This window comes from Balaenoptera physalus, assembly GCF_965194825.1.
Source record: "Balaenoptera physalus genome assembly, chromosome: 8".
NCBI classification, from domain to species: domain Eukaryota; kingdom Metazoa; phylum Chordata; class Mammalia; order Artiodactyla; family Balaenopteridae; genus Balaenoptera; species Balaenoptera physalus.
The window spans coordinates 64,623,616-64,649,999 of record NC_138887.1 but is presented as its reverse complement, the minus strand read 5'-3'; the positions used below and the strand labels follow the sequence as shown (position 1 = coordinate 64,649,999).

Here is a 26,384-nt window from a genome sequence, read left to right as displayed (position 1 = left end):
CCATGAAACAATAGTTGTTCTTACTATGTGCAGTGTGCATTCTAGTAGTTCTAATATGTTAATCACAAACATTGCTCCCTATGACTACTAACGAATTTGATTTTGTAATATACCAGTGGGTTGCAACCCATGTTTAAAAAGGCTGTGTGTATCACATGCTAGGGATAAATGATCTGATCTTGTACTTGGTTGTATCATTTGGTAATTCCTTGCTGCTTACAGAGAAGTTCAGACCTCTTTAAAGTATGGCGTAGCAGATCTTTGGCTGTAGGGTCACCAGCTTGTCCAGGTTTGCCTGGGGCTTTCCTGGTTGAAGCAATGAAAGTCCTGCATACAGGGAACTCCCTTATCTCTGTGCAAACTGGGACGGTTGCTCACTCAGCCTTTGGGATCTCATCTCTGAGAGATGAGATCCACATCCATCCTCATCTTCCTCCATCTTCTTTTGTGCTGAGTGTTCCATTTATATCCAGTTACTTGTCCCACAGGCTGGCCATTCTCTTTCCTATCTCCCCGCTTTTGTCCATGCTTCCCTCTGCCTGGGATGCACCCCTCACCTTCTGCTGTCCGCAGGTCTGGTTTTCCTCTGGGATGGTTTGTTAAGTCACCAACTCTGTGGAGCCTTCTTATTGACTTCTTGTGAGCACAGTAGTGCTACAGACTGTGTTGACTTACAAGATCTTTAGTAGTCCTGTGTTTTTCTCAGCTGTCTTATTCCTTATCACCTGTAGGACAAACATGAGAAGGAAAACTGCTGACATAAAGTGGGTGACAACGGCAGAGAAAGAATACAAGGGAAATAGAATAAACCAGTACAGATGTTAAAGCCGATAACGTGGGGTGAGGGAAGATGAGAAGAACATAAAGACGTGGGCATAGGCAGTAGTTAAGAGCCACTGGAGACTTTGGTTTGAATCTTGGCTTTTCACATGTCAAGTTGTTTGCTTTGGTGGGAGGATAGAGTGTTACTTAGCAGGTCCTTCTCTATGTGAGTTTCTCCACTCATCATAACTTCAACCAAGATCAGTCGTCCTTAAAATTAGGTAGGCTTAATTACAAATTTGTATTTTGTAGTTAATTTGGGAGGGTATTGAATGAAGTGGTTTGAAGATGCAGAGATATCTTAATAACTTATATTTTTAGAAGATTAAAAACAAATTGACTGTCAATTTGTCAACATTTGTTGACATTTATATTGCGAAAAATCTATTTTGACTTTATTATTTAAGCATTAAAATTTTCCTTCCCTTATTTTTATTAATGTGTCTTTATTTTATTTCCTTTAGTATTATAGTTTAAATTCGTTCTCATTTGTGAGTTGCAAGAACCTCTGGGCAGCTTGAATTTGCCTCTATCCTCTATCAGGATAGAGTGCCCTCAATAGGCAGCCCTATTGGCCAGGGCTGTCTTTTTTTTTTTTTTTTTTAAACAAATATGAATTTTATGAATTTACTACATCCATGAATATTTGAAAAATGATAATATATGTATCTGAAACAAATAGATGTCATTTCATTTTAACAGGTAAAGATATGACTCACAACCTTTAGGGACAACAACATGCGTGGTGATGAAATTCACAGTGACCTTTTAGTATGTAGGACAAGTGATACCTAAAGTAGTGACCTTTACATGTAGACTAATTTTTTTTTCTATTTATATAATATATTTTTTAACATCTTTATTGGAGTATAATTGCTTTACAATGGTGTGTTAGTTTCTGCTTTATAACAAAGTGAATCAGCTACACATATACATATATCCCCATATCTCCTCCCTCTTGCGTCTCCCTCCCACCCTCCCTATCCCACCCCTCTAGGTGATCACAAAGCACTGAGCTGATCTCCCTGTGCTATGTAGCAGCTTCCCACTAGCTATCTATTTTACATCTGGTAGTGTATATAAGTCCATGCCACTCTCTCACTTCGTCCCAGCTTACCCTTCCCCCTCCCGGTGTCCTCAAGTCCATTCTCTACGTCTGTGTCTTTATTCCTGTCCTGCCCCTAGGTTCATCAGAACCATTTTTTTTTTTTTAGATTCCATATATATGTGTTAGCATACGGTATTTGTTTTTCTCTTTCTGACTTACTTCACTCTGTATGACAGATTCTGGGTTCATCCACCTCACTACAAATAACTCAATTTTGTTTCTTTTTATGGCTGAGTAATATTCCATTGTATATATGTGCCACATCTTCTTTATCCATTCATCTGTCGATGGACACTTAGGTTGCTTCCATGTCCTGGCTATTGTAAATAGAGCTGCAGTGAACATTTTGGTACATGACTCTTTTTGAATTATGGTTTTTCTCAGGGTATATGCCCAGTAGTGGGATTGCTGGGTCGTATGGTAGTTCTATTTTTCGTTTTTTAAGGAACCTCCATACTGTTCTCCATAGTGGCTGTATCAATTTACATTCCCACCAACAGTGCAAGAAGGTTCCCTTTTCTCCACACCCTCTCCAGCATTTATTGTTTGTAGATTTTTTGATGTTGGCCATTCTGACTGGTGTGAGATGATATCTCATTGTAGTTTTGATTTGCATTTCTCTAATGATTAGTGATGTTGAGCATTCTTTCATGTGTTTGTTGGCAACCTGTATATCTTCTTTGGAGAAATGTCTATTTAGGTCTTCTGCAGCCAGGGCTGTCTTGATTTAACTTTGCTGTGCAGAACATCTGGCCCCTTTATAGGGATGGGAGGCAAGGACTCGTAGTCAAAGCTAAAGTTAGTCATGTCTGAAGATTTGCTTGTTATCAGTTATTTTAAAGATCAGCCCCACAGGTTACCCGAGAGTCGTTTATTTTTAGACACGTTCATTTATCATCTTGGCAACTCAGAGAAAACAGCTTCAAGTGCAATGGATGGCTCTGTTCTAAAGCACTGATATTTTTACATCACTTTTAAGGAGAAAGCCCAACTATCAGCATGATGATTTATCCTCAAGGCATTTTGGGCTTCCAGATTGCTGAGTTTTTGGCTGAGATAAACAATGGAGGGTGTCAATTATAAATTGAATGGATTTTGCTAAATAATCCTTTTAGAGTCAAAAAACAGATTAAAAATGTAAGCCAGGCAGGAGGACATTATATCAACGGGTATATGATGTAGTGATGTAGGAAAAGATAGTACAATGGATGAGGCAATGCTAGGATTGTGGGTTTGATGTGCATGTGTCCTAATGGATGAAAAAAATCAATTCCCACCCCCACGCCCTTGGAAATAAAGATTTGTTGCAGAATAAGGAAGAACTTTTCTGAGTTGGATCATTGAAAACCTTAGTGCACTCACCCAATGTACTGATGATTAGAAAAATCCCAATAGTGAAATTGTGGAAAATTTCACTCTTCTGTCTAATGGTAATTTAGCAGTTCAAGGGATATTCTTGAGCACTTACTGCTGGGCGCTAGAAGTACAGAGATGAATTAGATGTGGCCCCTCCTTTAAAGGAGCTTTTGGTGTAACAGGAGGAGAGCATCGTATGAACAGAACAGAGGCACGCATAGGTGGAGCCTGTGGTTCACGTCTCAGCAGGCCAGCCGCAGGTGGTCTAGGGCCGCCAGGGAGAGTGCTCGGCCCAGTCTTGAGACCGTAGGAGACCTTTCTGGAGGGGATGTGATTGAGCCGAGAGAGAAAGATGAATAGGCATCATCAGGTAATGAATGGTGAGAAGAGCGTTTCTGGAATTTGCAAAGGTACAAAGGAAGGAAACAGCTTGGTACCTGCCAGTAAAATGTGAAATAGGGAGAGGAGGCCTCTGTGGATCGAGAGGTGGGCAATAAGAGCGTCTTATGGGCCGTGATCAGGAGCTGGGACACATTTTGCAACTAAAAGGGAGTCATCGATGTGTTTTAGGCAAGGGAGTGTACTCATCAGATTTGAATGACAGAGAGCTCATTCTGACTCCATGTGGAGGATGGGGAGGGTCATCGGGGAGCAAGGTTTGCACGGAGACAGGGTTGCAGTTGTCAGACGAGTGATGTGAAGCCTGGCATGGGGCAGTGTGGATTGGCATGGATAGGTGAGGGCAGGCTTGGAAATACTAGGTGTAAAATTGGGAGGACTGGTGAAAATTGGCTGGGGGTGTGTGTGGTGAGTTCAAGGATTTCAGGGCTGATCCAGGGAAAAGCAGGATCACGAGGTGGCAGTGTGGCACAACATGGGCAGCACTTGGATAGGACTGCATGAGAGGGGCTTGTCCCTGATAGAAGGAGACCCACCAGGGACAGCAGCACGGGGCCACCACCCACAAAAGGAAGAGGGAATCAGGTGCTGCTGCTCGGCGCAAGGTGGGGGGCCTGCGGATCAGAGAGCGCCCAAGGGCAGCTAAAGGTCTCTCGTAGCCACAGCGTTGTCCTATCTATGACTGGCAGAGAGTGGGTGCAATTTTGCAGGGTACGCAAAGCAGAAGATCTCTAAGTGGCTAAAAAGGTGCTTGTTTGAGCTATATTGAAAGCGATTGGATGTGTAAGAATTTGTGTTTGATGCTGGTGGGTACTCAAATCTAGTGGTCCTAGCCTGATAAGAAGTAAACAACATAGGGGCCAGTACACAGGGGCCATCTTTAACCCATTTATATAGCAGCAAGTGTTTATTGAAAGCCTACTGTGAGCTCAGTTGGAGGCTGAGGAGCCACTGTGCAAGTGCCGAAGGAAGCTCACATCAGGTCTGTGGAGAAGCTGCCACTTTGCACGTGCTCCCTGAGAGTGCTCGTTTTTATTTGCTTTGAAGTGCTTTCGAACCCCTAGGAGCACAGACACATAACCTCATATAAAGTGTAGTAGTGGTGGTAGCCTTCTTTGTTTGGCTTCTTTACTGGTACCTGGCCTAGGCAGGTGATAACATCTTTCCCATCTATTTCAACCTGAGGTTAGGTGTTTTACAGGATCCTTTGTGTAAGGCCTCACTTCTTTCTTCTCTCTAGTTTTCCTTGTGATATTGTCCAGAAGGCTCCCATCTCCTTTCTTCTGATTCTATTTTCCAGTCCCTTTTCTGCCCTGATTCTTTGGGACCCAATGCCAAAATATTGCTCTTCAGGTGTCCTAACTGTTCCATCTTTAGTTTTATATTCTTTCAAGGATGGTCCTTGAAATGCTCATTTCCTAAGGACTCTTGATATCATCTGAGTGTTTCCCAAGGGAAGATGCTCTAAGAAATGAATGAATGAATCTCTTAATTGAGGAATAATTCCTTTTCCAAAGAGAAGCACGTTGAGTCTTTAAATGGAGGGAATGCACTGTAGGGGTCAGAAATAACTCAAAATTTTCCAGAACTTTTGGCAAAGCTGACGATGGGTTTTGAGTCCTTTAAAATTTAAGAGCTCTCATCTCTATTCTGTTAACTAGATGAGAGGGCAGATACCCTATGGATTGATTTTTCTCTCTAGCATAATGGGCCTCTGTGCTGAGTGCTGGAGAGGCTCTCCTGTTTAATGCGCTGCAATTGCCAGTGCTCAAGTTACAGCTGAGGCAGTACAATTTGGGTAGCTCAGAATCTTGAAGTGATGAAAGTAGGGCTAGAGACACTATGCAGAGACAATCTTAAATATAGCTCACAAACCCAAGAAGAGAGATACTAACAGCTTACTGTGGAAATATTGCCTGATTTCCTAGTCAAGAACCAACCCAATATGAATAAAATTAAGAGGAGCCTCGAAAACGCAACATAAATATTTAACTTTATGTATATACTAAATTTTTTTCCCTCCAAACTTGTTCTCTATTAACATAAATAGATCCTTCCTATGTAGATGAAACTCTTGGGGTGCTTGGGACTACCCAGTATTGGCTTGGAGGTGTGGCTGGGAATTTCAGAGGCAAAGTCTTTTCTCCTGTCAGCTCTCCCATGCAATTTACATTTGCTGCCACCAGGTGGTGATAGAGAGTGATTGCAAGTAGACTGATCTGGATCCACCGCAAGTGCCTTTTGTTTAAGAAGAGCTTTCTTGTGACTAAAGGGAGTGAAATCTTGAATAAGTAAACCCTGAAAGGGAAGCATTGTTTAATAAAAAATATTCAAGAAATAAAGAGATTTGGTGTTTCCAGTTCTGACTCGTCCACTTAATCGTTGTACACTTAGATAAATGCAGCTCAGTTTCCCTGTTTATGGGTAAAATACTGGTACTGGATTATGTAATCTTTAAAGTTTCTTATCTTGAAACAAACATGTGTAATTGTAATTGTGAAAGCAGCAAAATTAAAAGAATAAAAAATTTTCATATAACAGAGAAGCCTTCACTTTATTAACAACCATCTTAGTTCACTCACTTCACAAGGCGAAGAAGACCCACTAATTTTTGTGTGTGTGTGTATGTGTCTGTGTGTGTGTGTGTGTGTGTTATGGGGGGAGGAGAATGGGGAGTGAGAGAAGGCTTCTTAGTTTGTCTTCCTTACCTATTACCTGGTGTAGGCAAGTGAGGAGTAAGAAATCCTTCACACAAAGTTCTATGGAACCTTTTCTTCAAGGCCTCCTCTCCCTAAATCCAGTCTTTCTGACGATGTATCCAGACGTCTTAGATCTTCCTGGTATTTTTAAATCATTATAAATATATTTCGAAATCGTTGTAGTTTCTTGACTCTAATCTGAATTTTCTATGCTCAGTGATTTTATTCCTGTTATCTTTTACTTTTTCTTTTCTGCAAAAGAAAGAGCTCGAACCCCCTCTGTGTGGGAGGTTGCCAATATAAACTCTTAGCAACATTTTGTTAAGTAAATGTCTCTATAGACTTTAGAATCAACTGCATCTTATCAGGAGTAGATTAAGACAAAGTGTGGTTTGAGGATCCCTGTGAATCCCAAGATGTGTTCAGGGGTCTGTAAGGTCAAGACGCTTTTCATCATAATGCTAAAATGTTTCTTGTCTTTTTCACTGTATTGACATTTGCAAGGATTGTGTGAAAGTGATGGTAGGTCAAACTGCTAGTACCTTAGCATGAGTTGAGACGGGGCACCAAACTCCTAGCAGTGGTGTTGCACCTCACTGCCACACACTTGCAGCTAAAAAGACAAATAGTTTCACTTAAGAGTATCCTTCATGAAGCAGAAAAAAAATACTAGTTACATTAAATCTCTAACCTTGAGCACACGTCTTTTCTGTGTGACAAATGGGGGCATATAAGGCACTTCTGCTGCTTACCAAAGTCCAGTGGTTGTCTAGAGAAAAGCATTTGTGCAGTGTTTGAGTTGTGAGCTAAATTAGCTGCCTTTTTTCAAGAAACACTGTTTTTTACTTGAAACTACAATTCATAGACAACCCATGGTTATTTAGGCTTGGCTATTTGGCAGAAATTTTCTCAAAAATCAATGATGTGAGCTTGCCACTTCAAGAACACAATTGACAATATTTGTTGCTAATGATAAAATGTGAGCTTCAAGCAAAAATTAGAGTTTTGGGAAACTTATATCTGCCACCATGAGTTGTACAGCTTTACCATACCTAAAGACCCTTCTGAAGAGTTTGGTAATGATAGTACCACATGTGATTTTTGGATGTTGTACAATAGAATGTGTCAGTATTTGAGAAGTCTGCATAATTTTCTAAATAACCAATGCATAATGTTATAAAATCATACATGAATAAAAGATTCATTCAAAGTTTAAAACAGACCAGTGGATTTTAATGTAACAAAGTACAAAAAGTTCATTGGTGTGGTTTCATGTTCAGATTGCAACTTAACTTTCGGAAACTACCATTTGTTGATTTTTGGTGTAATATCAAAGAATATCCACAATTACTTCGAGAGGCTATTCAAGTACTCATTGTTTTTCAGAATACACATTCATGTGAGACCAGATTTTCTTTACAACTAAAATAGCACATCACAACAGATTGAATGCACAAACACCTGTAAGAATCCAGTTGACTTCTTTTAAGCTAGATATTAAAAAGAGAAGTGAAAATATAAAAGAAATACCCTCTTCTTATGATTTTTTTTTTATCTTGGAAAGTGTGCCTATTTTTTCATAAAAGTTTTATGTTAAGTAAAAGGTTAGTGTTGTTATTATAGAATTAATTATTAGATATTTAAAGTTTTATCAGTTTTAATTTTTAACATGGTTAATGTTAGTAGATGTAACCCACATAAACAAAAGCTCTTTGAGGTCACTAATAATTTTTAAGAGTCTCAAGGGATGCTGAGACCAAACGTTTGAGAACTCATCTACAATATGAGTAGACGAGGCCTGGGCACCCCCCATGAGATGGATTTTATCAAAATGTTTGTTTTCCCAGTATACTGACAGTTGTACAAATTTAACATATAACCCTCCCACATCTTTCACCAGCCAACTCCCTCTGAGATTTCTCTTACCCTCTTTTTATTGACAGTGTGATATAGCTGTAAAAATGGTGTGGTCCCATTCATCCCTTGGCCTCCCATCCAAGTGGAAGGAGGCAGCTATATTGTATAAGAAGCCAGGCAGGTGGAAGGAGGTTGTGAAAGATCAAATTTCTTACATGTACCTAGTGGCAGATGAGAAGTTCAATAGCTGATAGTGAAGAGCTGACAGGAACAATTGTTTTTAGGCAGGAAAAGATAACTTGTTTCTAGGTAGTTTTTTCAATGCGTCTGGAAACAGCTGGGCAATGACTTAAACCTCCTAGGATTCTGACTTTAGGCTTAAAAATACATTTGCATGTGCCAGCATTAGAAATGGAATCTCAAACTGCTGCCAACTTAGACAACTGAAAGGAAATAGAGATCTAGACGGTTGAAAAGCTAAGCCTCAGGAGGTTCTGTTGCTTGGCAGCTGTGTAAACAGAGCTAAACCCTTTGCTTCTCCTCTGTTAGACGCTTGGTTCTAAACAGGATCAAACCATCCCATGACCATATGTGCAGAAATGGAAATGAAGGTGATGGGTCTCATTGTTGGGTTCAAGAAAAGTCGAGCATTTTCCTTTCTTTACGGATGTGTGTGGAGTAAGAAATGTGAAGGAGATGCAGGGTGAACTGGAAAGAAAAGGGCAGGTGTGAGATGACTTTTGTTTTTACCTTCCTCAGTGTCCATGTTGTTCTCTCATGTTTTCCTCCTTCCTTCCTCTCTCGGTTCTTTCCTCTTTGAGACTTAGGACCGTGAGACATTTTTATGATGGAACAGCAGGAGTGACCCTCCCTGTAACTAACTTCTTAACTAGAGAGGAAACCATTTCTCCATGTGCCTCTCCATCCTCTGGGGGAAGTGGGTAAGATAGGGGAGGATGCCTGCCTGGGACAGGTTGATATATAACCCCTATGTTCAACAGAAAAATGGAGACGAATTTTACTACTATTAAATGACTACATTTAATTGTTTAAAAATATTTTTTTCTTTGAGTCACATCTCTTTAACCACATGCATTCCATTTTATAACCCATTTAGATTGAGAAGCATGCTATACCTTTAATGTATTTCTCACTGTAACTTTTTAATATTTAATTTATTTTTATTATGGTACGATTGACATAAAACATTATATTAGTTTCAGGTGTACAACATAATGATTTGATATTTGTACATATTGTGAAACGATCACAATAAGTCTAGTTTTAACATCTGTCACCATACATAGTTATATAATTTTTTTCCTTGGGTTGAGAACTTTTAAGATATACTCACTTAACAACTTTCAAATATGCTGTACAGTGTTATTAACTATAGTCACAATGCTGTATGTTACATCCCCATGATTTATTTGTTTTCTCACTGGAAGTTTGTACCTTCGCCCATTTCACTCATCCCCTCACCCCCAGCTCTGAGAACCATCAATATGTTCTCTGTGTCTATGAGCTTGATTTGTTTTGTTTGTTTTTTGTTAAAGTTTTTTTTAGGTTTAGATCCTTTGCAGTGAATTTCAAGTGATGGTTTTGGATATTGAATTAGTGTGGAGTTGGGGGAAAGAGTTCGCCGGGTAAAAAATAATAGTACTAATAATACTAGTAGAAAAAGAGGAGGAGGAGGAAGGGGAAGAGGGGCAGAAAGAGAAGGAGGAAGAGGACAAACAACTTTTCTTAGGTGTTTAATATTTGCCAGGCACAGTACTAAGCTCTTGACTTATATTGATTCATTTACTTGGATGATAACGATGGCAGTTTACTGAGCTCAAAGATGGGCTTAAACAAAAGATGTGAGAACTGAAACACTTGGGAGGATGGATGGAGACGAGTCATAGTGAAACAAGGGGATATAAGGTGAACCAGGGGAAAAGAGGGAAATCAGAAGTAGGGAGTTTAAATTTGAAAAAAGTTACAGTTGGGAAGTAGGATATGGAGTCCAGAGTAAATGGAGTAGCTGTTGAGATTTCTGTTGTCAGGTAGGGGTAATTTGGAGGATGAGAAAAGAAAAAAAAAGAGGTGACATGGGATTGTACTCAGTGATAGCTGGAGAACTTGCAGGAGAGCAAGAGCTGAGATGCAGACATGGGAGGGAATAGGAGCATGAATCGGGCAAGTGCAGGTAGGTTGTGAGAGAATGTGGGCAAAAGGAATGTCACCGCTGGAAAGCAAATTCAGAACATGGGACTCTGCTAGGAAGAGAGCTGGGCAGGCATCATAAACAGTGCATCAACTGACCCCGGCATGGATGGAGCTGGGGCGAGACAGCTGTAAGTGTAAGTGTTCCTAAGCCAGGGTAGAGTTGGGCTGTAGTTGGCTGGTGGGTGGGAGAGTAGACGGATGATCAGACAGGGAGGCGATGTATACCTAGAGGTGAGTTTGATTCATCTACTTGACCCCTTGCCATTTGTAAATGAAAGAGACCAGCTTTTTATGTGTGTGCAGCAAGTGAGCAATAATTAGCAGCAGGTAGCTTTGACTCTTATTTTCTTAAACTGGGAGCACCAAAATTGCCTTTGCAATGACCTACATTAGCCCCAGGAAGCTCTATAACTCATGTCCCCCATTCTTTGCTCCTCGATTTGCTTTGTTTAATGTGCAGGGAGATTTAGTGGGTCAGACTGGCAAGCCCCACCCTGGGAAAGCCTATGGAGTTCAGTGCTGACGCTGCGTTTAGTGCCACTATTTAAGCCATTTCACTGTGTGTAAAGGCCCATTCATTTACTCTAATGTGTACTTTCCAAACCCTTTACAAGGTGTTCTCTTGAGATTTCTTATTCTCCCAGGTGTTGATGCAAAGTGTCTAGTTTGGAATAGATCCAAAAATCAATAAGTGGAAGGTACTCTCTATAGCTGTCTTTTAACGTTGTGCTTCTACTGCCTTTAAAAAGTGAAGTGTTATTTGAAACGTCACTATGTAACATAATTTTTTTAAAGTTCCCTTGGTGTTATTGTTGTTTATTTTTAAAATATTGGCTCTATGGCTGGTAGCACCAACTTAAATGACCAACATTGTCAGACACATTTATCAATTTTAAGAAGACCTTTGCCCTTTGCAGAAATGTACTGAGAATACACCTTACTTCCCACTGTTGAATGAAGTCCTTTGCAAGAAAATCACAACAAATACAGGATGTTCTATTACATGGTTTGCTCTTTAACAACCATAATATGTAACTGAAGTCATGCCAGGTACTTTTTTTTTTTTAACATAAGTTTATTTATTTGTTTATTTACTTATTTATGGCTGCACTGGGTCCTCATTGCTGCGCACGGGCTTTCTCTAGTTGTGGCGAGCGGGGGCTACTCTTCGTTGTGGTGCACGGGTTTCTCATTGTGGTGGCTTATCTTTGCAGAGCACGGGCTCTAGGCGTGCGGGCTTCAGTAGTTGTGGCACGTGGGCTCTAGGACGCAGGCTCAGTAGTTGTGGTGCATGGGTTTAGTTGCTCTGCAGCATGTGGGATCTTCCTGTACCAGAGCTCAAACCCGTGTCCCCTGCATTGGCAGGCGGCTTCCCAACCACTGCACCACCAGGGAAGCCCCCAAAATTTGTTTTAAAGTTCTCCTGTAGTCATAGAATCAGAAATCTGGATCAGGTAGATAACCAGAAATCCTCTGCTCTGGAGCTTCTCAAACTTCAGTGTGCATCGGAATCACCTGGGCAATCTTTTTTGAAATGCAGCTTCTGATCTGGTAGAACAAACGGTCTTAATGGCATAGGCTGAGTCAGCATCTGCTGCACTTGTGTCCCTTGATGGTGAGCAAGTAGACTGCCGGAGGTGGCTCGGCGTGCATTGGCTTTACTGTTGACGCCGGTAGGTTGAGTTTTAAAGCAAGTTCTCTCTGGAGGTTTTTATCTGGAAACATGTTGCAGCTAAACAGAGCCTCCAGCTCTTGATGCTGTGTGTGTGTGAATGAGGTGTGTTTGTGAGGCTTCTTCCATTTTGCTGTCATGACTGCCCATTTTCAAGCCCTCTTGATGTGTCTCTCTGGAAATGCAGTTCCTTCAGTGTGTCCATGCCAGATACTTTTGATGGACTGGGAAAGGGAGGTAAAAGTTAGGGAATGTGGAGGAGAGGGAAACTTCTTAGAGAATTCTAAAGTTTTTCTAAGAAGTTTCCACTGGCTGCTTTCAACATAGGATGACACAACTATTGCTTTAACAGTAATTTTTCTGATCAGACATTTCGTTTTTGACAGCAGAAAAATATGGAAAACATAGATCAGATTGGCCCCCATTGGGGAAGAATATATGTAACTTCTCAGATGCCTTCTGGAATTAGGTTCTAGTTTTCTCCTGTCAGGATTTTTGGTGTTGCAAATTACTGGCTAACAGTGTTTTAGTGGTAAACATTACTTTTATCAGTTCTATGGCTTCTCTTGGGGGAAAAAATCAGATCTAACTGCTTGGGTCCATGTTCTTCCATGTCAACCATCAAATTGGAACCGGATAGAGCTGCTTCCTGCAGGCAGAATGTTTCCTCTCTGGCTAGCCTCAGTCACTGCTTTGTTTCCTCATTTATCTACCTGGCACCTGTAGGACAGTGAATTTGTGACTCAGGTTTAAATAGGCCTTGGCAGGAGCCTTCACGCTGCATCCCACAGCCCCAGTGCCCATCCAGCTTCTCATCCCACCTGCAGTGTTGTACCTCTGCGTTCTTTCTGCTCGGAAGTCCTGTTGACACTTACATTATGACACACTGAAAGTTTTTTCATCACTTCCTTATTTGCCTTCTCTTCCCAGTTTCACTGACATCCTCTTGACAGTCTCAAAGTTGAATTGTTACTGAAACTTTCTCATTTGCTTCCACATCTAAAGGCTACCAAGAGTCACGTCTTCCTTCTTAGCTGGGCTCTCTTCAGTCCACATTCCCAGCACATTCTGTCTCCACACTCACCTACCATCCCAGTGCAGGTGCAATCGACCCAGATAGATGTTGGCACCAGCCTCCCCGCAGCTTGCGTATTTCTCGTTTCTGCTCCTATCTGTTTCCCAGGCAGGGACAAGGATAGACTTAAGCAAATTCTGTTTTTGTTTTGTCACTTTCTCTTTCAAAGAGCTGCTGATTTCCCAACCCTCTTTACACCCAATGGAACTCACTTTTCTGTATTTTCAAGTCTTTGCCACTTGCCTCCACAGGTCCATTCTTACCAACTAAAGTTTGTATTTCTTGACTTGGATTCATCTGCGTCTCTTGTACACAGCCTGCTGGTTCTCTCTTCTGCAGGCCTTTGTGTGTCTCTGTCTCCCTTTCCTGTGCTAGTTCCTGAGCTCCTTCCATATCCAGTTCAAATTCCACTTCTTCCTTAAAGCTCACCCTCGCCCACTCCACCAGATCGTGATTATTCTCTTGTTCTGCATCCCCTCTGAACTTGTACATTGGCGATCAGTGGAGTGTAGTAGTGCAGAGCACGGACATGCTTGAATTGAAGTCCTTCCATGTATGGACTATGCAGTCTTAGGTCTTGCTGAGCCTCCTTTATCTGAATTGTGAAAAAAGGCATTCATAATAATAGTGGTCTCCTTGGATTGTTGTAATTAAATGTGATAATAAATGTAAAGTATCTGGCACTCAGTAATCAGTTAGCTGATCTCTCAAGGAACATTTCCAGCCACACCACATGCTCACAAAGTTGAGTTATGCACTCCTTGAAGGAAAGAATCTGGCTCTGCTCATCTTTGTACTCGATACCTTAGAGAATGCCTAGCACAGATTAAATATTCAACACATATTTGTTGAAAAATGAAGAGCGTGATCATGAATAGCAGAGATTGATTATCATGATGATTATTGCTGTTATTTCACAAATCTTTGCCATCACACTATGAGCAAGAATGTGTATGGTAGGACAGTAGGAACACAGTACACTTCCCAACTGTGTGTATTCACCTGAAAGTGTCTTAGGGTGACTGCAGGTTCTTGATTACCTTGTAAAGACAGTGACAGGAAGTTTGAGGATTTTTCATTGCTTTGTATGCTTTTTTTTGCCTTCCCTCGTTTTGTCATCTTCTCAGGGACACATTATATATTCATCATAGTTGCATACAAGTAATATGCAAATGAATACTCGTGACATTTATGGTTAGTTTTTTTTTTTTTTTTTTACTTTATTTTAGGAATTTGGGTCAGAGAGGAGTTCTTCATGTCTCAGTGTCTCCATTTTCTTAGTTTCCAGTTGGGAGCAGAAAAGAGACAAATATAATCATTGGTGATTGGTGAGAATCTTCTCCAAACTCATTTTATTTGAAATTTCTGGCACCATCACCACTAGGATCATCATCACCATTAACATTAAAAATCTTGTTCAGATAAATTGTCCCAAGAACTTGCCATGGTGTTGTCTCCTCATTCATGTGTTCACAAATATCTTTTGCTTTGAAAAGGGAAAGTGCCAGGATAAGCAACATTGCATTCAGTATGCAAATGAAAGTTTTATAGAAATAAGTTTGTACTGGAGATGAAATTAATTGTGACAGTTCAGGAGGAGTTTTACAGGAAAAGAAGATTAACATGTTAGGTCTTCAGTGGCTGTCTTCCCTGATGCATATAATATTAGGCAAAATGAAATCTCCATGTGCCCAGTCTCAGTGGAGGAATGTTTGTTGAGCCCATAGAAATTTGAGCAGGTCATGTGTCTAAGAGTTTATGACAGCCTATTTTCTTTTCTCAGTGTGGGGATGAATTGGTCCATTGTCGTCTAAATTGGAAGTCATGGTGACGGTTCTTTTTTGATTCTCTTATTATTTACTTTTTGTTTACTTGTTAAGAAACTTGTACAGAAAATGTGTTACTTATTCTGAAGTAAGTTGCTATTATTCTTCAGACCAGAATAGACTATAACATTGTACTTTTTCAAATATTTATGTGTACATGAAAAGGGAAGATTTTATATAGAGGGAGACCAGATCTGACTTATTTGATTCATCAACAGAGGCTAAGGTATACAATCTGTATTGCCAGAAAGTTCTATTTTCAAGCTTGATTTCCTTTTGAATGATTTTTGCGACGATAACAGAGAGAAGTTATTTGTGTATATTCACTTTTTTTCCTCTTTTGCTCCAAGGAAACCAACATGTCTGACAAAAGTGACTTAAAAGCTGAGCTAGAGCGCAAAAAACTGCGCTTAGCACAGATAAGAGAAGAGAAGAAACGGAAGGAAGAGGAGAGGAAAAAGAAAGAGGTAAGTACTGGGTGCTGGGGTGTTGGGGGGGTAGGGGGAAAGGAGAATCACTTGATTCCGAGAGGCTGGTCAAACGGATAAAGAGGACCCTGTAAGAGAATGCTTTTACAATACCTGAATAACATGAGTGATGTCTACATACTCAGAGTAGTAAAGTCATTGACATCTGCCATGTAGTGGCCGGGCACCACATAAATGGTAGATAGCATTTGGTCCAGAGGTCCCAAACCCCTGGTTTACCCCAGACTTGAATAGAACCCTGAAAGTGGTCTGTGATATCGCTATTGTTAGAAATTCCTTAACCTTTCTGTGTCTCAGTTCTCTATGCTTAACATGGGAATAGCAGTGTGTTTATTTTGTCTGATCATGAGGATTAAAAAAGTTAATCTTATAAAGCACTTAGCAATACCTAGGATATAGTTACTACTTAATAAGTGTTAATGTCAAGGGAAGGTTTTAAAAAAACTACTGGCCAGAACATTTTAGGAGAAAAATAGACAGTGATGCCAGTGGATTACCATGATTTCTTTTCTTTTTTTTTTTTAAAGTTAAAAGTATTTTCCATCAATTTATTTATTTATTTTTAATAAAAAAATTTTTTTGTTGGAGTATAGTTGTTTTACAATGTTGTGTTAGTTTCTGTTGTACAGCAAAGTGGAGTTCCCTGTGCTATACAGCAGGTTATTAGTTATCTATTTTATATATATTAGTGTATATATGTCAATCCCAATCTCCCAATTCATCCCACTACCATGATTTCTTAAGTGTATATTTTTTTCAGGGTAAATAAGAATCCTAGGTCTGGTAAAGGGAAAACTGCATTTTTCTCCCTTGGTAAGGGGGTGGATAGTATAGTAGACCCTGCTATATGAGATGTTAAATCTAGAAGAGATTTTAGAGCCCTTCCATTAAGGCCCTTCTTTATGCCAACAAAGCAGCAGAAACCCAGAGGTGAAATGTAGCTTTTCTGCCTGCTAGACCCGAATCCAGGACCCTTGATTCCCAATTCAACGCCTTGCTGCCATATCATGTTTTTTTCTACTATCAGAATCCAACAAGTAGTTTATTTTTAATTCTCCAGTTTGTTGTGGTGGTGTAGAAATAGCCCACATCTTGTACAAAAACCAGATGCCACAGATATTTTTGAGTAGTTTTCTAAGAAGGAAACTTCATATAGAGTGATATGCTTGTGTGTATACAAACCAGAGCTGCTTCCCTACTCAGAGTTTTTCTTTAAGCGAAAAGAAGAATGTGTTTTGATGCCTTACAAGCTAAGTGCTATTTCACACTGTAAGGCGGGGAGAACAAGGTAAAAAGGTTTCTAACAATTATTTTCCAACAAAGTAAAACGTAACTGCAGTTGTTCTCTAGCCTTCTGGTATCTTGCTTCTCTTGGTACCATTACACTTTGATGGATGTCATAGTTTATTTGTCCTTGACAGTGAGCGTAATGTTTTTCCTTCACAGATCTTTGCTGTTACATATGCAGTCTTGAGTGAAGTAGAGGTGAGAATTGACAAGGAATGGCTATTCATTTCCATGCAAAGCCAAAAAAAGCATTAAGTTATTTTGCTCCCTTTCCTTCAAATGTCAACACGTACTGTAGTTTTAAAGCACCTGTTATCCTTTACTAATAACCGGTTTCCTTTTAAACTGACATTCTAATATCCAACTTGAATTCCATAGAATTACCACAGAATGCGAAGTGATATGGGAAATCTGGTTCCAAATTATGCTGTCTGCTTCATCCTTGTCATTTTACACATTTTGGGGGGAAATTACAGGCAAACAAGACTGGCAGAAACAGGCCGCCCTTTTTGTTCCTATACCACGCAGCTTTGATGGGGATTTAGCGTGTTACGCAACAGACAGAGCCCTGCCAGACTGGGGATGGCAGGTGGTGGAGAGTGTGGAACACCTGGACTCTGGGCCTTCCTGGGCCTCTACCTAGTTCTGGAATTAAAGTTTTACATAGTCTTAGTTTCCTCATTTCTAAATTGACAGGGTGGTTGAAGCCTGACTCTGCTCCTTGGAGTCCCATGGCAATATAGAATCCCAGCCTCCCCTCCCCAGAGTCTCTGATTTGAAATATCTAAATAGGACCAGATTTTGGGATCCACTGAACTGCATCATCCTGAAGGTGTGTCCTGGCTTTCAGTCCTGTCCCTCTACAGCCCATCTCCCCGACAAAAGATCTTTTCTTGGGTCAGACTATGATGACTTGGTTTGTTCTGAGAAGCCAGTGTTGTAAGACAGAGGCAGTAGAACTCAGTGGTTATACAGAGGCTTTCAAGTTGAATGTGGCTAGGAAACCTGGCTCTGCCCTTCGCAGAATGGCCTTGAGTGAGTCTGGGACCTCTCTGAACCTGGTTTCCCTTCTGTAAAATGGAGAGAAGAGTGGGTCCTTCCTCATGGAGCTCTGGGAGGATCCAAGGAGATGATGTAGATCAGTGAAAGACGCAGAGGATCTGGTTGGTAAGAAACAGCTGTTACTCTGCTCCTGAGATGGGCCCTAAATGGGGCCCATAGAACGGCTGCATACATTCGTCAGGATCAATGCTAGGGAGGCCATTATTCAAAAATGCCCCATTATTAGAAGGGTCTTATAATTCAAGGCCCCTAGTTTCCTGGCGTGATGGCATTTTGTAGCTGAAAGAAACCTGGAAATAATCTCTTCTGAGCCTTCTTTTTCAAATGCTCTTATGCCCCTGGGGGCTAAGCCTCAGAAGTGGTCCCCCTTTATCTCCAGTCTCAGGAAGGACCCCCTCTTCCAGCCAAGCCAGTTGTCCAAATCAGAAACCTGGGGTCATTCTTTCACCACCCCTTCTCCAGCTTACACTGATCATGGGTCCTAGACAGGCACAATAGCTCTCCCCTTTCTATTCCATCTCCTTTTTCCCTAAATCCACATTACAGCCAGACTCAGATTCTTACATTTCACCTTATGGGCCATGCTCTCTGTTGACAGGAAGTTTATGAATATTCTCTTCCCTTGGCTTTTGCTGTTCTGTTAGCCACATGTCTTTTCAGTTCTCATCTCAGATGTCTCTTCCTCTGGAAAGCCTTCTCTAATACCTTTCTCTACTACATGACTGAGTTAGTCCTGTTACCCTATCCTTGACCTTATCAAATTATTTAGCACCATTTGCTTGTTCATTTGTCTTTTTCTCCTAATAGAGCACAAGCTTTTGGGGACAGGGTTGTATTTTTTCATCACTGAGTCAATGTCCAGCACAGATCCTGCCACATAGTAGGACTTCAATAAAGGGTTATAGAATTAACGAGTGAATGAATGAATGAGCACCTAAACTAGTTAGGGCAGGTCTGAGATGCTGGTCACAGACATTCTTTCCAAGGACCGGAATTTTTTTCTGCAGATTTCCTTGGAAGCTTCAGATCCTGAGTCTGTGGAATGCTCTCGTTAACTGGCCACGGTCACTGACTCCTAAGTTTAAGATTTTCTAGTTTTTGTGTTGTTTGTAGAGAGTTAGAAATAGCCTTAAGCTTATAAGTTTGATATTTTCAAACTTTATTTAGGCTTATATTTTAAATAAAACAAGTTTAGAATAAAAAGGAAGCGAAATGCTCTTTAATGCTAATCTGAGCGACATTTTTTTGCCTGACTGAAAACTAGTGTGAATTGGGACCACCCAGGTTGGTTGTCTCTACAGAATGCAGAAAACTGTGTTCATGTATAAAGTTACACTCTCTGCGTCTTTGGATGTCAACTGCTTTCTTGGTTGTGGTATTATGGATGAAATCTGATTTTAAAATAAATATAGTGGTCACCATTTAAGACACAGAGCCAATGTCATGAAAAATTGGCTTTAAAGCAATGAGGTGTGCTTAATGAGGCCACCCTGAAATTTTGTCGTGTCCTTGGCCTTCTGCCAAATTGCTGCAAGGTAAGATGGACAGAGGCTTTCTGACCTTTCCTCACTTGTTCGTCTAACAGCTATGCAGCTGTCTTTGGAAAAATGACTGACAATTCTCGGCTGACAAATTTTCTTTCTTCACATACCCTCTCTGGGTCTCAGCTGTGATGACGCTTCACAAACAGAAATACCATTTGCTGGGAGAGACACTGAGCATATTTTAAATTACTAGTACGCAAAAACTCCTTGTTGAGTCATTAAAATGTATTAGGACTCTGTAGTATTTACTTGGAAAAAAACAGAGGTTTCATGATTAGGGCTTGGTATAACTGTCTTGGATGAAGTAACGCATTGTTTAGTTTAAGGTGCTAGTTGGTAACAGTTAGGAACTGCCTTTATTTCCAATAAGCCCCAGTTACCTAACTTTGCATTTTTCCTGGTCAACTTTGAGTGTTGATAGCTTTCCTAAGCTTCTGTTACGTCTAGATGGACATTTATCCTTACTAATATTTGTCATTATATTGTCTGTCTTAAGAATTAAAAAAGGCAGAAGGCAGAGAATGAGTTGTAGAGACACCTTGTATCGTGGGAGTGACACATTGGAGGTGGAGTTCGGGTGTGCTATTTTTGCACAGTGTCTGACCATGCATGTTGACACGCGGTTTATGTCCTAATATGTTTTTTGAATGCTTAATGATTAAAGTTAGGACTTCCCTGGTGGTGCAGTGGTTAAGAATCTGCCTGCCAATGCAGGGGACACAGGTTCGATCCCTGGTCTGAGAAGATCCCACATGCCGCGGAGCAGCTAAGCCCGTGTGCCACAACTACTGAGCCTGCGCTCTAGAGCCCGTGAGCCACACCTACTGAAGCCCACACGCCTAGAGCCCTGTTCCGCAGCAAGAGAAGCCACCGCAGTGAGAAGCCGACGCACCGCAACGAAGAGTAGCCACCTCTCGCCGCAACTAGAGAAAGCCTGCGCGCAGCAACGAAGACCCAATGCAGCCAAAAATAAATACAAAAAAATAGATAAATTTATTTAAAAAAATGATTAAAGTTAGAATAAATTTTAAAAAAACCCAGATTCTGTGCCTTTCTGCATAGGACATACATGACAGAAGGTTATAGATATTATGCCCTAAGTTTATGCAAAAGGAAAAGATTAGACGGATCTTTTTCTGTTCACTCTATATAAGCTCCATTAGAACCTCTCGCGTTCATTACCACCGGCACTCCGTTGTCCTTAAATAAGTTTTTGTTGAAAGGATGAGGAAAAGTGGCTTTGTTATGAGCACTGGGTCACTGGAAACTTAGATGACTCCTTCTCACAGTGGTGTTGTAAAGGGGCTTAGTGAATGGGATATAGCTGGTGGAAACTGCTCTGAATGGTGTGTAATTCTTAGATTCTATAGCTATAGAATAGCAGTTACCAAAGGCAGAATATTCATTCATTCAACACATTTTTTATTGATAATTGTGCATCAACTGTCAAGCCTTGATCTGGATGTGTGGATATAGTGGTGAACAAAATAAACACGTTATCTGCTCTCAGTGAAGCTGACAGTCCAGTTATGGCTTAGCTCTTCACTGTAAAACCATGCTATTCTGTATTGGCTTCCTGAGATGAATTGTGCTTATCTTCGTTTTTTCATTTGTATTTTAGCAGTGGCGGTGGTAATTCCGTTTTCTTTCATTTCCCCCCTTTCCCTTCAGTCCTTTTTTTAACTTTATGGTATGTGAATACGGAAATAGATTGTCACTCTGCAAGGTCCTTTTTCTTATCTTAGTTCTGTCTTTGCCTCTGTTGTATGCATAAACTTTGGAACTTGCTAGTTTAAATGTTAAAATTGGGAAAGAATGTGAACTTTGATATCTTCCAAGATTAAACTGCCGCTTCAGAATTTTGGGTTACGTGAGAGTGCCTGAATCTTCTAATATCCTCATTAGCCCTTATCGATCCCCATAATGGCAGTTTTCCCTCTGATGACAGGTAGACTTCAAACATATGACTGCATTTTAAGCCTGAGGCGAATAATAACAGAAGCCTTGAGCCTAGCACTATGTGCAAAGATGCATTTTACTTATAATTGGGGTGTAGGTTACCATCTGGGAGTAAGTCAAGTTTGCATGAACTCTTTCTGCTTTAGATGCCACAACAGAAATTATGCTTCACTGCTTTGAAATGTACTTTGCACTCCTGAAAGAGGTAATGTGTCTGTTAGGGAGCCCAGCTTGCCCCTGGGGAGAAAGGTGTGTCTGATAACTGGATAATTGGCTTTTGACAAGCTCTAAGACAACTTCACGCCTGTAAACTCGCAAAGCCTTGTCGTGAGGTAGCTGCACATCAAATAAGATGTCATCGTGTTTCAGATGTGGGGCAAATGCCTTGTCTTAAGTAGTAATTGTGTTATGAAAAAGAAAAGAGACCTGAGAATTCCCCCCAGAATTCCACCACTAACCTTCTTTAACCTGTATTTTGACTTGTCGCTATCCTATAAAAAGACAAACTGGGCATAGGATCTGACTATAAGAGGCTCAGACAAGATGTGTTTTTAAGATAGAACTTGGGGAAAGAACGTCTCTCTCCTAAATGATTTTTTGTTTTGTATTTTTCTACACGATAATTTTCTCCTTTGAGTTAATATGTATAATGGAAGCCTATGAAAATCAGAATTAAGCAACAATACTTACATCAGTATTGTTCACATGCTTTAATAAACATTTTAGCCTGGTTTATTTAAACCATGGTAAACTTAGATTACTGATACAATAGTGTATTGTACAGTTACAGATTTTCATAACTAATTTTACTTTTTAGCCAGATCCCAATAATTCCTTGTTTGCATAATTCCAAACGTGAGCCATGAATATTACAAACACACACTCATCAAGAACTGATAATATGTCTTCCCAGAAGGGGCAAGAGGGTTTAAAAAACCAGACAGAATTTTTTTTTAAATCACATCCCAGTTAGAAATATTTTGCCGTGATGGTTTCTTCCGAAACTGAGTGAGAAAAACTCTCATACCCTGTGATAGAGACAGGAAAAAGCCTTCAACCAAAGGAGAAAGTGCTGGGTTAGTAATTATTAAATGGAGCAGTTACAATGTTTTTTCATCCTTTATACACATGATTATATCTATTTAGGGCTTTTGCCTGGTGTTTGCTGCCATGCATTTACCATTTTCAGTTTCAGCCAGGAAAAGCATGCCTTTAGCTCTGTTTATTCACCTTTCTTACTGGCATCTACTTTTTGTAGGCTGATATGCAGCAGAAGAAAGAACCAGTTCAGGATGACTCTGACCTGGATCGCAAACGCCGAGAGACAGAGGCTTTGCTGCAAAGCATCGGGATATCGCCGGAGCCCCCTCTAGGTACTTAAAAGTGCTTTGTGTTACTATTTCCTCAGATTTGACTTGTGTGGGATATACCATGTCCAGCATTTACTATTCTTTTACGTCTGTTTTTGTTTTTATTTTGTAAGAAATGCTTTGGCTTATGGGTCAGATGTATTTATTTTTGGAATTGAGGGGGCTGGAAGGAAATAGGAGGACAGGTTGTAGAGTTGTTAGCAGTTTGCTGCTTATTGGCTGATTCTACGGTCAACCTTCTCGACTGTGTTATTTGTTAAATGAGTTGCCACATGGTAAATACAAGAAATCTCAAAATTAAGAAAAAAAAATTGTTCTTCATTTTCATTGCTGAATCCCTGCCTCCCTCTGCCAACCTAAATACTGTGAATCTGGTTATGAATTTCACAACCACCACAGACATAGTTATTCCATGATGAAAATAGAATGCTCAGTGGGAAATTTGAAGGAAAACTTAGAAGGGTGACAGATTAGCAGCTAATTAACAAGTTTAAATTTCTTTGACTCTTGTATATCTTGGTTTCACTGCTCATCGGCATTTTTACTGCAGCACCCTTCCTCCACCTCATTCACTCCTAGTTAATTATCCATGACCTCCTGTTATCCAGGGTTTGGATATTGAACTATTTGTTTTATTTTTGTTGAAGGTAACTTGTACGTAATGTGTTTACTCTGTCACTTAACTGTATATCACTCATGTGATAAGTTATTTTATTTTTCTTTATCCATTTGCTTTCCATATGTTTTAGAGTAATCCTAGGGTGTCTGTAAAACTACGTGATATCCAATATAGTAAAACAAAAACTTTAAAAGTAATACATATAAATAAATACAGTATCAGGTCTCCTTTTATCAATGGTTTGTCTTCTTTTATTTCCATCATTGGCTTTTATATTAAAATAAATTTTCATGTATTTCCATAATTACTTAAATTAACAATAAAAATTATCCCATGTACAACAAAATGGCAAGTGTTTATATCACTATAAATAAGAAAAAGAGCAATGTATCATAAGCATACAAATTATTAAGTATTGCTGAATATAATTTAATACATACACACAAAACTAAAACACCATGAAAAGGCATTTTATACTCAACCTCAGTTTGTAGTAAGTAAAATCATATGTCTAACAATGATATAATAAACCCAAATAAGACGTTGATTATTTTGTTAGCTTCTTTGTGGTATGAAAGAGGTAAACTATGGGATATTTGAGTGATGGACCTTCTTTGAGGAGCTGACAAATTTTTTTATTACTTAGTTGACAAGTGATATATATTAGACACTTCGCAATTATATTTTTGCCTCAAAATAGACTTTGAAGTTCTGCTGCAATGTGAACAGTGGTTAAACACAATAGTAGAATATCTATTCTCCCCTAACCTGCATAAAGCCAGCAATTAAACCTTAAGAGCAAAACAGTTTAAACATCCCTAAACCATGACCAAATTCTGAACTATCCCTGCATCCCTGCCAAAGGGCCCTGGCAAGGGTGGACTCCATTTTCAATTTTCATCCATCTCTCCGACTGACCCTCTGACTTATTGCAGAGGGTAATCAGTGAATTAATTGTAGAACCACATGAAAATTCCTAGTTACTTGACAGATCTGCCATTGTTTTATAGGATTTGGACAAAATAGTTAAACCCTTTACCTTATTAAATAAATAAAAGGAAATTGCACATGATTGAAACCAAATGGGAATCTACACTATGTACTGAAGTTTCTTTCTGCCCATATGGCTTCTTTGGCATGTGTGATATTGAGAACCCGTTCTCATCTGGCCTGGAGCCACCTTGGCTATTTGGTGCAGCTTCTATCTGAAGGACATTTGGCTTGTACCTGAAGGATAGAGAAAAAAAATACATTTGCACTTCCTTTAGTTTTTTTCTTTTATTATCCCTGCTCTCAGACTTTCAGCCTGCCCTGACCTTGATCTTTGAACTTGCTTCTCCTGTCTGCAGAATGGCAGTTTACTTATGTGCACATGGCAGTGCTTTCTAGAGCTGCCAGAAGCAAAGGAACACAATTCACAAACACAGTAAACATTACAATGGGATGAAACTATTAATTAACTGTACAAATAAAGCAGCCTGGCATTTTGCTTTGTTTTGAAAGAGATTTTTAAATTACCAGGTTCAACATTTACCCTTTCTCTATCTGTCACTTAGTCTCTCACAGCAAATGCAGTTTATACTCCATGGACAATAGATTTCCCTCCAAATGCAGACATACAACAGCCTTTTCTGACTCCCCGTGACCATTTAAAATTATTCAGAATCACTTATTTTATAATCTTTTAAAGTTTTATAGACACCTCATTTTATTTTTTAATAGGTCACATCTATACTAACAAAATAAAGTGGAGAATTAGAATTATCTGGATAGTTCATGCTAGAGAGAGATTTGACTTGAATTATCTGGATAACTGTTTTGATTCTCCATTTTACTTTGTTAAGGTGGACATGGCCTTAGAATCCCTAAGTTAATTCTGTCTAAATTCATTTCAAATTTTAATTTCCAAAATATGAAAAATTCACTTGACTTTCTTCCTTTTCTTTTCTTTCCTTTTTTGTTTTTTTTTCCTTATCCCATCTCAATCTCTCCTGGCCATACGACCACTTTAATTTGGGCCCATTTGTTTTGATTTGTCTGACGCTGCTCTTCCCCAGTGCAGTCGCTGCATTTTTTAACATGGGATACCTGTTATTTTCATTATTTAGTCCCAACCCCTATGTCTCCCTCCTCGAAATCAGTGAGCACTCCCAGTGAAGCTGGAAGCCAAGACTCAGGCGACCTGGGACCATTGACAAGGTAAGAATTTTCCCTTTACAAAGGCCATGGTGGGGTGTCAATAATACAAGCCCCCCCCCCCCCCGCCACCACCAAAAAAAAAGGCCTGAAAACCACATCATTCTGTTGTACGCTGTTAAATGTGCATGCATCTTCAACGTATCAGTCATTTTATGTTTACATTTATGGTGGCTTGCTATTTTTGGTGGCATAGCGTTGAATTTGAACCCTAGAAATGATAAACATATATTATCCTTCCATGAATGGGCTAATTTAGCACCATGTATCTTGTTTGACAAACACAAACATATCCATTAGCTTAGGCCTAAAAGAAAGCAGGGAAGGACCAAAGACAAATGGAATATATATCCAGCTTCTTCTTATTCAACTTTGGTTTTGGTTTCCGTGAGAATCTTTGCGACTAGAACGCTGAGATGTTCTAACCCTAAATTTAATTTTTCAAAAGTCTTGTTTATTTGCTTAATAGAGTTGATTAATTTGAGAAATGGGTCCCCAAAGTGTTATTATCATTACTAATTATTATAATCATCAGGATTGACTGCTCTGTTTTTGTCAATTGCCAAATTTTTATTACACTAGGTATATTCCAAGATTATGTAATTAGCATCTCAAAGCGGATATAGACATTCTCTAATTTGACCACTGAGGGGACATCCAAAATGTAAAGATGTAACGAGAGAAAGCAGAAGGCTCATTAATATGCATGGAGTCATGGAAACTTTCTTAATCCAGGTGCCTTCAGCAGGATTCCCACATGCGGTTGCCTATAGGCCAGTGATAGAGATGAGTGGGGAGTGGGGGCCCGTGGCAGCTGGTTAGCAAGCACTCCCT

The 26,384-nt window shown here is 39.8% G+C and overlaps 1 protein-coding gene across 4 annotated transcripts in view; it reads left to right on the top strand.

Annotated features, from left to right (window-relative positions):
- Window positions 1-26,384, top strand: part of DYNC1I1 (dynein cytoplasmic 1 intermediate chain 1) — a 334,077-nt gene that overhangs the window by 25,331 nt on the left and 282,362 nt on the right. For 2 of the 4 annotated variants that reach the window (XM_082471864.1, XM_082471862.1), the window contains exons 2-4: window positions 15,376-15,492; window positions 22,624-22,738; window positions 25,463-25,553. In XM_082471864.1, coding sequence (XP_082327990.1) covers window positions 15,385-15,492; window positions 22,624-22,738; window positions 25,463-25,553 — 314 coding nt within the window. In that variant the 5' untranslated portion in view covers window positions 15,376-15,384. Of the gene's footprint in view, window positions 1-15,375; window positions 15,493-22,623; window positions 22,739-25,411; window positions 25,554-26,384 lie in introns of all 4 variants that reach the window. The other 2 variants (XM_082471863.1, XM_082471861.1) reach the window with 1 other exon arrangement.